The sequence below is a fragment of the Austrofundulus limnaeus genome, unplaced genomic scaffold, assembly GCF_001266775.1.
Source record: "Austrofundulus limnaeus strain Quisiro unplaced genomic scaffold, Austrofundulus_limnaeus-1.0 Scaffold62, whole genome shotgun sequence".
NCBI classification, from domain to species: domain Eukaryota; kingdom Metazoa; phylum Chordata; class Actinopteri; order Cyprinodontiformes; family Rivulidae; genus Austrofundulus; species Austrofundulus limnaeus.
This window is the reverse complement of record NW_013952464.1, coordinates 925,219-935,774: the sequence shown is the minus strand read 5'-3', so window position 1 is coordinate 935,774 and position 10,556 is coordinate 925,219. Positions and strand designations below refer to the sequence as shown.

The following is a 10,556-nucleotide window of genomic DNA, read 5'->3' as shown; positions in this document are numbered from 1 at the left end:
TATATAATCTGATGCAGAAGCTCCTTGCACTGAGAAGTAGTATTGGGAGCTCTGGTTTTCACCCGGTGTTTTCTAGTTGTTGCTGCCGGAGCAGCGGGGTGTCCGTGGGGGGTGGGGGAGGTGCTCTCTGTGATGAGGAAGCTCAGCTTGGAGACACAGCCCAGAGGAAGTGCTGATCCCAAAAGGCGGTTCTAGGCCCAACCGGTCATTTTTGCTCTCCTGCCCGGCTGCCTCAGGACAGCACAGGATTTCTCAAACATGCATGAAAGAGTCAAAACAAAAGTCTGGGCATGTTTTTGATGAGAGGATAACATTATACAAAGCTTAAAAAAGTTGATTTTACATATTGCCCCTTTAACTGATTTAATATACGTTTTGTGTTTTATGTTGTGTCTTTTATGATGTTTTAATTGATGTCTGAAACACTTTGTAACATTTGTTTAAAAAGGTGCTATACAAATAAAGTTGTTGTTGATGACGATTGAAGATACACCTGTTCTAGGAAAAGCACTGAATAATATAATTTGTGAATCCTAAATTAGACATTAGTAAAATTTTTAGTTATACAAAGATCTTCAAGAAAACCTAGATTTCAGTATATTATGTAGGCTTCGCGGGGTGGGAAGTACCCCATCACATTGCTAAGTATCACAGGCTTTAGAAGCGAAGTGTACATTACATTAACTTTTTAATCTAAACCTGATATAATTTTATTAACAACTGCAGTTAAGGGTTATGAGCGGTGCTTAGATTAGACTAAAATCTCATGATGGAAACGACTGAAGTAAAATGAATGGGTCATTGCTAAAGATCCCAGAATCTTTCCCAAGATAAGAAATTGATCTGCAGTCATAAAGATGGCCCTTACCACTTGTCTTTATGTTGGTTTGGGGCATGAGCTTTCATTCTCTGAGATGTAAGAAAAGAAACAGAAGAGTGATGAATCCCTTGAAAGAGTGCGTAATGTATGCCAGAACTTTGAAATAAGAAAATTTATGTTGAGAAATTATGACATTATTATTGCTTTGGTCAAATCTTGAAATGGATCTTTTGCAATATGCAATATCATGAAGTGTCTTGGGAAAAGTTCTCACATGGCACCAACATTTATCACTATAGCCATTTTTCTGTGTTGGATAAAGTCAATCATGTTACTTTTTGAAAATCTTATTGTGGTTCACCAGATATTTTGGTATCAGACATGCAAAAAATGTAAATGAATGCAAAAATTTATCATCCACCTTTACCAACTCCAGAGAAACCGTTGTGTATAAACCCCGATTTACAATGGATACAGCCCTGCTCCAACCTCGGCAGTAAATCCAACAAAAATATTGTGTTGTGATTTTTGCCATTTCGGTCAAAAGTTAAAAACAACCTTTTGTACAATCTTAAGGGCTATCTTACTTGATCTGATAATGGTTGGATTGTGTAGCGTGAATAACTCTCAGCTACCACATTAAGTTTTAGCTCCATATCAGTTGAATTTTAGCCATTATTATGTTTATGAAGATTGCTTTGCTGTGGCAGCCAAGTTAAATTGGATTTACTCCAAATGTTAATCGGTTGTAGATGCCAACCTAATGATTACTTTCTGCACCTTTCATGATAATCCCTTTTGTGATTTAAGAGATATTTTGCTGACATTACAGACAAATACACACGCAGTTCTGGACATAAACATATGTCGATTCCGCTTCAGCTGAAAGCAATAYAAACTCTGGAGAAAAGGCAGAAAACCAAATTGTTTGCTCTGGTTAAAAACAATATTCAGGAGAGGGAGAGAAGTTTCTGGGGGACAGAGGGTGCGACGGATCAGTTTTAATTGGTCCAGATCTGGTATCGGCACAGTGAAGCTTGTTGGCGGCACTGGAAGGAAGATTTTTATTAGCCAGAAGGAAAAACAGAGAGGAGACCAAGGATGACAGCACGAGAAAGAAAGATGGAGAATGAAAGCGAGGTATTGGCAAACACCACTGTTTAACAGGGCTGCTCAGATCCAAACACAGAGTTGGCCATTGATTGGTCGGTCGCAGTTAGGTCTTGGCACAGGCTGCGGCGACAGCTGCTTGGAAATGATGGAAGCCCCTGAGAAGGGAGAGCGCGACAACAATCCAGAATTACTGTGAAATTCTGTTGTCCCAGTCCATTTTCCCAACACAGCTCGGAACGCGGCTGACTGCAAAAGAAGAGACTGCAACAAATCGGCAGAAGAAAATAAAGCAGATTCAGACTGGGGAGGGCTGCTTTTGGTGCTGCTTGTTGCTAAATGAACATGTAATATTTTGACGCATTCCATCTTAAGTTCCCCTCTGAGGCTTGTTTGCGGGCTTGTTTCATTTCACGCCCTCATCTTAGTCCGGTGGGACGTATCATAAAGACATTAAGCGCTAAAGACGAAATGAAATTGAAGCGTGCCCGTTATTAACGCTCCCCGTGAAAAGGAACTAATTCACACCAATTCAAATCAGCCTATTTATTGGTAATCAAGTTGTTGTGTGCGAGTGGCTCTTGTGCATTGAAACAATAATCRATGTGATAATTACTCGGAAGTCTCTGCTTAATGTAAATCTCTATCCTAACATGGTGGGCTTTACCCAGTGGAGATCCAGATGGCGGTTTAACTATTCAGTCAACAGCTTTCCCAGTAGATTACAGCAAAATTGCGTAAATACAAGAGTTGTAATACAAAGCCAAAACACATTTTCAGATGGCATCCACTAACTTTCATATGATGCTTATTTTGTGCCAACTTTCCTTTGATAATAAAAGTAATATAAGCTACAGTTTTACCTTTTTTTGTATGCTCAGTAACACAGTGAGAAACCAGTTTCTTTTTCTTTTCTTTTTTCTTGACATTCAGCCCCTGGATGTCCACCCTGCAGACCAGAACTCTGTGGGGGGATGTGTGCATCTGGCTGTCAAATCCCACCACTGTGAGTATAGAAAACAAGCACAGGTGACGGCCCGGGACGCCTCGCGTTGTGGCACAGGGACCAGCAGCTGAAGCGCTTGTTAACCGTGTCGACAAGTGCCACCTCTAACTTGGATGACGAGTGTCGATCAGGTGGCCGGTACTTTACCRTGTTCACACGCGCAAATCTTTGGTTCGAAATCTAAATTCATCTGCATTCGCTCTCCTCATAAACACGGTCTGTGCGTTTAGCTTCGTGTCTTGTCTGCGTTGTTCTGAGTGGCATATGGCTCATTTTCTGTAAAGTGTCAGACTGTGTAGTGAGTCTGTGGCAGGTGCGTGGGATTGACACATACTGTAAATCTCTGCTTAACAGCACACAGAGTTAAAGGCGAGATCCTCTATGCAGAAGTAAATATGTTTGGAGGRAGGGRAAAAAATATTCTCCACACAAACAAGTTTGGTCGCCGTCACCTGTCTGTGGCCCTAAAACACACACCCACACACTCACTGACACTTTCACGCATACACACTGGGAGTCAGCAGATTCCGTTTTTTCAGAAGGTGACAGAAAGCTGCTCAGACGCTCTTCCAGGATTGTTTCAGTGGTGGGGAAACATCCTCTGAGGCTTGCTGTGAAAACAAACTGTCACCTGTCACCACAAAGAAAGAAGAGGAAAAAAATGATTGCAGAGATGTAATGAGACACTATTTTATGCTGGAAGTGACGCTCCTCGCTTTTTTCTTTCTTTCTTTTTATGATTTTGCTACTCTCTACCTGCCTACATGGCAGACACGTCCCACAGCGAGTGTTCCTCCTGATGCTCTGAATGAGATGTGCGGACGTAAAGAGGCTCGGGTTAATAAAGCATGCTCCATTTGCCGATGAAGTCTCAATGCAGGAGTGGGTAGTCTTGCTTTAAATCATGTGATCTGACTCCCTCTCAGCTCGGTCTCTCCCTCTCTTTTCCAGCTGGGCTACATTGTAACTCACACACTCTCTTTCACACACACACACACACACACACACACCAGCATGCTCGCTCGCACTCACTCTGCCTGCCTGACACAGACTCTCTACTTACAGCGTTGAAGGGAGGACTGAGGCTCACACTATCAGCACGGCTTCTCAATGGGGGGATGCAGCCAAGAGCAGACAGAGCGGTCATTCCACTGGAGCCTTCCGCTGCACGCGGGAGAGGGAGACGACGAGTGAGGAGGGTGAACTAGCCCCCCTCCCACCCACTCCCAGCCCACCTCTTTTCATCCCCAGCACAGGAGTTTTACTGACGGCTGTAGAGACACTGAAAATAAGAAGATCTGCACAAATGTGGCTGAAACAGCCGTGACATGACCATCCCTGTCCAGTTTGTGACAAAGCCTCACACCCTGAGTGTTCTGCTTTCATGGTGACTGTTTGTCTTGGGAAGGATTTTTTTTTTAAAGAACCTGAGCAGAAGAGGTCCTGAGGAGGGTAACACGAGGAAAAGCCTCCTTTTCTTCTTTTTTTCTGTGCTTACCTGGTGGTGGAATTTCAAGCAGCAATCCCCTTGGCTTCACAGAATGGATGGATTTAAGAGAGAGGAGTGAGTCTGCTGAGGAGACGGGCAGATTGTGACTGAGCTTCTTTTCCTCCTGAACACACAGCTCAGGTACGGTAAGGATGTGGGACATCAGAGGAATTCCTCTGGTGTTTGGGATGAAGCGCAGAGTTCCATGTGTCTGAGTTGAGTAAAGCTGATCAAAAGTGGCAAGCAAACAATGAAAAAAAAAAACCTGAAAAAAAATCCACCCCATGTTCCATCCCACAGATATTCCATCATATTTATGTTGTGAGGGTATGAAGAAGGAAAAGATGCTCAGCCTAATGAGCATCCCCATTAAGATACAGGACGTTCACTCTGATTGATTTTTTTCCCTCCTCTTCTTAAACAATCAGTGCTCGGTGCTGGGAGTCACTGCTGAAGTCGTCTCCCGCAGCAGGTGACATGCAGAGTGGGGCTGCTCTGATTTTATTATAGATTTGCTGCGTGCAGGTGCATCAGTGGGTTACGCGCCTGCAGGTGCTCCTGATGTTTTCCGCTCCGACCGTGTTCACTCTCTCCCGCTGGACCTGGCAATCTGCTGTCTGTCGCTGCGAATGTGTGACTGAACTCTTTTTTCTTCCCTTTTTCCCCCGTCTCAGAAAGCGAAGGGATGCTGTTGAAGAATTAGACAGCTGCGTGTAAAGCGCTTTGTTTTGATGCAAAGTTTCTGTGGAATGACGCGCGCAGTCATTTCATTAAAGTCCCCCATGAGCGCATAATCTGCTGCGATCAAGCTCATTTTATTTTCCATAAGAGCATCTTTAGATTACTGAAGATCCCCGGATCTCTGTTGAATATAGAGCTACAATGAACTGGGCGAGTGCAGCGCTCCTTTCTGAGTACACACTTCAAATCCTGCCTGGTGAGAACATATTGTGTGTTAAAGAAGAAAAAAAAACCTTGGGACCTGTTCCTAAAAGGAAAAAAAAGCAAAACAAACAAACATCATTCCAGTGTGTTTAGTGTAGGGGTGGGGGTGGCTATAATTTGAGTAATGACATGCTTAATTTTTACTGTTTATTAAGTAGCCATCCCAATGTCAATGAGGTTGCAGAACAGCCGGGTAATATTTAGCAGCCCTAATGGCCCCAATCTCATGCATATCAACACACAGAATAGGGTCGGCTTTGACACATTATTATTTTTTTGAAAGCAGCTTAAATTGAATTGAATCACTTCTTTGAAAAAGTTAAAAGGTTCACGACTGTAGAGACCTTCGTTTTATGCATTAGGATTTGGCATAAATAATAAATTTGCGGTTTCATCAGAGCTCATCAGATCAGAGTCAGCGACTCGCTGAGTCCTTTTCAGATAAAATACACGACGCTCACTTTAGAAAACTAAAGACCTTTTCAAGGTTTTCAATTTGTCTTAAATGAAAGCAATAGTCTCATAGACCTGAGGCAGGATGTAAGTTTGAAAAGCACAGGAAGACACACAATTGAGTTTGATTTAGAATAGGTGGGCGACTTTCCATTAGTCCTGATCAGGAGCAGAGACTCATTTTTCAGTCGGGATGAAGGCTTGTTTTCATCTGTTGGCCCTCACCAGGAGTTAGACAGGTCCAAAGCAAACTCACGAAAATGTTGTCAATGCTTTAGTGTAATTCCGCCATTTATGTAATAGTCATCCTCCCATGTTTTCAAGAGGGGGTTATTGCATTTTTGTCTTTGATTGTCACTAATTATTCTGTCTGAATTGGAAGAATTCCCAAACAAGTTGGAAAGGATCAACACATTAAACCTTCTCTACTTTTTATTTCATTGTACAACCTTCAGTATAGCTGAATAAATCACCAGGTGAATGTAGTCTCCTGTGTTTTTTATGCCGAATAATGCTAATGTCTACTGTTAACGTTTGGAGACATTTGTAACCTGGTTCTGTTGTTGTGCCCCCCCGCCTCTGTGTGCCGACCTGCAGACTCAGCCTTACCATGTCCTGGTTGTTGGTTGTGTGGATTAGCCTCGGCTTCCTGCTGCTGTGCCAGGCCTCGCTCTATCAGACCATCCAGCAGCACCACGTGGCCCGACCAGGGCGCACCGACATCCTCACCCTGGGTATGTGCCTCACCACTTTTTTTCAGTTTCAGCTTCACAGCACAGCAATAATACAGTATGACCTCACACTAGTCACCAGTTTCGGCTGTTTGGAAAAGAAAAGAATAGAAAGTGTTGCAGCATGTCAGAGTGACTTGCCACGTTACTATTCTCTGGTGATTCACAGTGCAAGAAAAACAAAGGTGAAAGCTGTTAATTGTACCTCTTACTTACGTTACACAACTTTGACTTTTAAAGGAAGCAAAGTGGTAAACAGACTTGCGTACCTCTTGACTTGCAGATATACTTGTTAGAACATCTAAGACTGAGAGATGACTCAACTGAGGTGAGGAATTCTCGACTAGAGTACCCTGAATCGAGCTGGCATGCAAGTAGGACAAGCTGTGGGCAACAATCCATATTACTGTGCTAGTAGCTAAGGGGAGCTTTGATCACTGTGGTTCAGATTGAAATGACAATTATGTTTCCCTCTTTTGCCCTGGAAATGCTTGGCAATTAGGCTCGACGCCTTCTGCACTGTAAAGGGCTAAAGGGGAGGGTAGACACAGAGGCGGATCTAATTCTCTGATTATGGAAAAGCTCTCTCGAACAGTGTATGGTGTATGTGGGAGTGCTACAAGGAAAGGATGTGTTTTTATAGAGCAAAGCAAATGCTATCCTTAAGCTTCTAACAATGAGTGTTACTTTCACGCTGAACCCTTACGCAGAGTGGGGCTTTCTCTGGATGCCAAGCGGCTGTTAAACATTGATGCTGTCYTCTGCTTGCTTCCGTTTGTGTGTGTTGCATTGCCAAGTAAAAAAGACAGTAATTGAAGCAGAGTAAGAGGAGAGGGAGGAAAAAATACAGCCCTGAATTCTCTCTCCTTGTGAACAATGGTGACTTTAAGCAGCATGTCAAAGAATTGGCTTACTTTAGCTCTGGAACMGCTGACACATGAAAATCCTAGCTAYGATAGATAGAAAGTTCTCAAAGCATTCCAGCTTCGTTAATTGGAGCAAGCAGTAAGGGATGAGCAACAGAGAGTTTGGAATAAATTTTTAAAGGATGACTTCCATATTTTCTCTTTTTTTTCTTTTTTTTCTTTTTTTTTTTTTGGTCTGGTTGGGAAGTCAAGCTTAGTGCCAAACAAGTACAAGGAAGTGCAAGGCTCAGTAAGTGTCTTTTTTGAATAATGCAGTGAACCAGAAGGGGAAGAAAATGAGAGGAAAAAAGAGCAGCCCCCGCACATCCCCTCTTTGACCCTTTCTTGTTGTAAATCTTAAAAAGTCATGCAGCTAAAAGTTTGTGCCGGTCTAGGGTTCACAAAGGTTTCCTGTCAGATGGATCAACTCACACGCTCAATGCTTAAGTGTCTATAAGAAAAGACTACATGATAGCACATTTACTTGATCTCTTCTTTACTCTAGCCATTACGGTGTGGCATTTTCATGGGTCCTCTGGGGAAACAAGAGCTGCGTTACTGACGCATCAGGTCTGAGAACATGCCCTGCATTGTAGGAAAGCATGAGATGCAAAATTATTTGTGCCAAGATTCAAATGTCTTTTTTTCATTATTGGCATCCTGTAGTCGGAGCCAATGTTTTAATTACATCATCACGGTGACAATACATGCTTTAAGACCGCAGAGAATTACTTTACAATCCTTATTACCCTTTAAGTAGTTGGTCTTTTTTGTTGTTTTTCACACTGATATGCTGTGAAAATCAGTTGTCTATAACTGCATTTATTGGGTCTTTTCGGCTTTTGTTTCAGAGCCTCTTTATGGTTCAATAGGTACACTTGAGTGAAGTGGATGTGATTGGTTTATACRTTAATGCGCATTGATTGGTCGAACAAGTTACATCGTTTTTCAGCACCTGCGCTCTTAATGCCACTTTTAAATTGCTATCGTAGAACTGTTGCTGTCTGCTAAGACAGGATTTTGAATGTGTAACGTGAGTCCAGGCTTCTGTAACTCCTTCCTAATGTTTGTTCCCCTTTAAACCTATAAAGCATAAACAAAAGTCCTACACCACACCTACAACTCCAATGTTGTTTGTGAGGGTTATAAGCGACGTGGCTGTGTGGACACCCTGGTGTTGAGCAATCACAGCCAAAACAAACAAGTAGGTCCTCAAAACTCCTTYTAAGACAAATGAATCCAATAATCCTCAGAGAGTCCTCATACCTGTTTGGGTCTAAAAATGTTTGCCTTCTTGTTGAACCCAGTCTGTCCTATTTCAAAATCTGGTTTTAAAAGTTTCTTCTGAAACAACTTTTAAGCAAAATGTGATGGACGACAGTCATAACTAGTTTTGACAATTAGGCTCTGAAGTTAGAATATTTTACAATTCTAATCAGCAAGCTTCCATGGGACGATAGTSTATTACAACCATTTACTCAAAAGGAACACATTTTAGTCCTGCTGCTTTGCAATTTACTGTATATCATGTATTTTTAAGAGGATTAAGCTGACATCAATCTTACTCAGCCGTGGAGTGGCTTTAACCGATCTAACCAGAACTTCTCTCTCTCAGAATTGAAATGCTGTGATAAATATTTGAATTAGGATTGATTTTAGAACTGGAGAAGCTCTCTGGTTTCATTGAGTCTAAAGGCATCAGCTATAAATAGCTATGTGTATGTAGGACATAGCAGAGAGAAAAATGAAATGTATTGTCCTCAAACATCCATTTGGCTAAGTAAAGTTACAAGATTTACATTTTCTGCCACGGTGCATTTTCTTGTTATGTGCTTGATTTAATGTATACATGTACACCATCCATTAGTAAACGTTAGCCATTTATAAACCTAAACCCTGATGGATGATATTAAGGAAATCTCCTTTCATATGCCTTGCATTACGCCATGCTACTGTATTGTTTTCTGAACAGTCATGCTCCAACTTTCAAAGGGACATTGGGGCTTGGACATCTTCCCAGAAAATGAGCTTTTGTAGAGCTCAGAATGCAGCCAGGAGGGCTGTCTGAGAGACAAAGTGGTTCGAAAGCTAACACCTATCCAACATCGACCAAAATAAACACAGAAAGGGATACGTGGGTATCTATAAAGGGGAGGCAGTGTTTAAGCATCTAACAGTGGCTGTTCTGCCTCCTACAACTGCACTGGAAGATAATAATAAAACATTGAATGTAGAAGTAAAGTTTCAAATATATATATATAATTTTTTTTCTCCCACAGCCAGCAAACAGCCATCGTAGATGAAGAGATTGAGTAACAATTTTCGCGGCTGCGTCGTTACCGGCGCACAAAACCGGCTCCGCTCTCTTTCCCATGAGCCTCTGCTTCACACAGTCTCCCCTGCGTCCTGCTTGTGCGGCTGAAGATTGATGGTGTCCTGATTCCGGGCAGCCAATTCTGGTCTCTCAAGAAATAATCCACTACATTGACAGATGAGCTGAATGTGACATGACATAAACAAGCTGGGCAATGCACTCTCTCCACCTGCCAACGCTGAGCTGAAGTGCTCACTGCCAGCTCTGCTGCTGCTGCTGCACAAACCAGGCCACTCTTCACTGCACATACTGGACTCTGTCAAAAAACCAGTAATGGTCTGACCAYTCCATAATATCCACACCTTACTGCAGGAAATTTGTGCAAACTGGGCATCTTCCAGTGCTAAAATTAAACTGTTCAAAGACGTTATTTGTCTGTGTTATCCCATTAAGTTACACTTAGAAGTTAAGAGTATTTATTTACTCCTCGTTTAGTGAATRTAGTTCACATTATGCCAAGGCCCAGGGGTGCGATGTGAATCTAACAGCATTTAGGCTGCTGCTTTGTTTATTATATCTCTGACAGAGTAGCTTAAGCAAGTTTCGGATACAATTTAACAGAAGAGGCACAGCTAAAGCACTCATTTTAACTTGTTAGAACTTGAAAAATAGGTCAGTTTTAAAAAACTGAAATCTAAATGCTTTAAAACAGAAAATTTTAAACTTTATTTTCCCGTGTATGTACACACACACACACACACACACACACACACACACACACAC

At 42.1% G+C, this 10,556-nt stretch overlaps 1 protein-coding gene across 4 annotated transcripts in view; it reads left to right on the top strand.

Annotated features, from left to right (window-relative positions):
- Positions 1 to 3,902: 3,902 nt before the first annotated feature.
- Positions 3,903 to 10,556, top strand: part of tafa1b (TAFA chemokine like family member 1b) — a 161,418-nt gene continuing 154,764 nt past the window's right edge. For 2 of the 4 annotated variants that reach the window (XM_014009851.1, XM_014009849.1), the window contains exons 1-2: positions 3,907 to 4,566; positions 6,421 to 6,557. In XM_014009851.1, the coding sequence (XP_013865305.1) occupies positions 6,434 to 6,557 (124 nt within the window). In that variant the 5' untranslated portion in view covers positions 3,907 to 4,566; positions 6,421 to 6,433. Of the gene's footprint in view, positions 4,567 to 6,420; positions 6,558 to 10,556 lie in introns of all 4 variants that reach the window. The other 2 variants (XM_014009848.1, XM_014009850.1) reach the window with 2 other exon arrangements.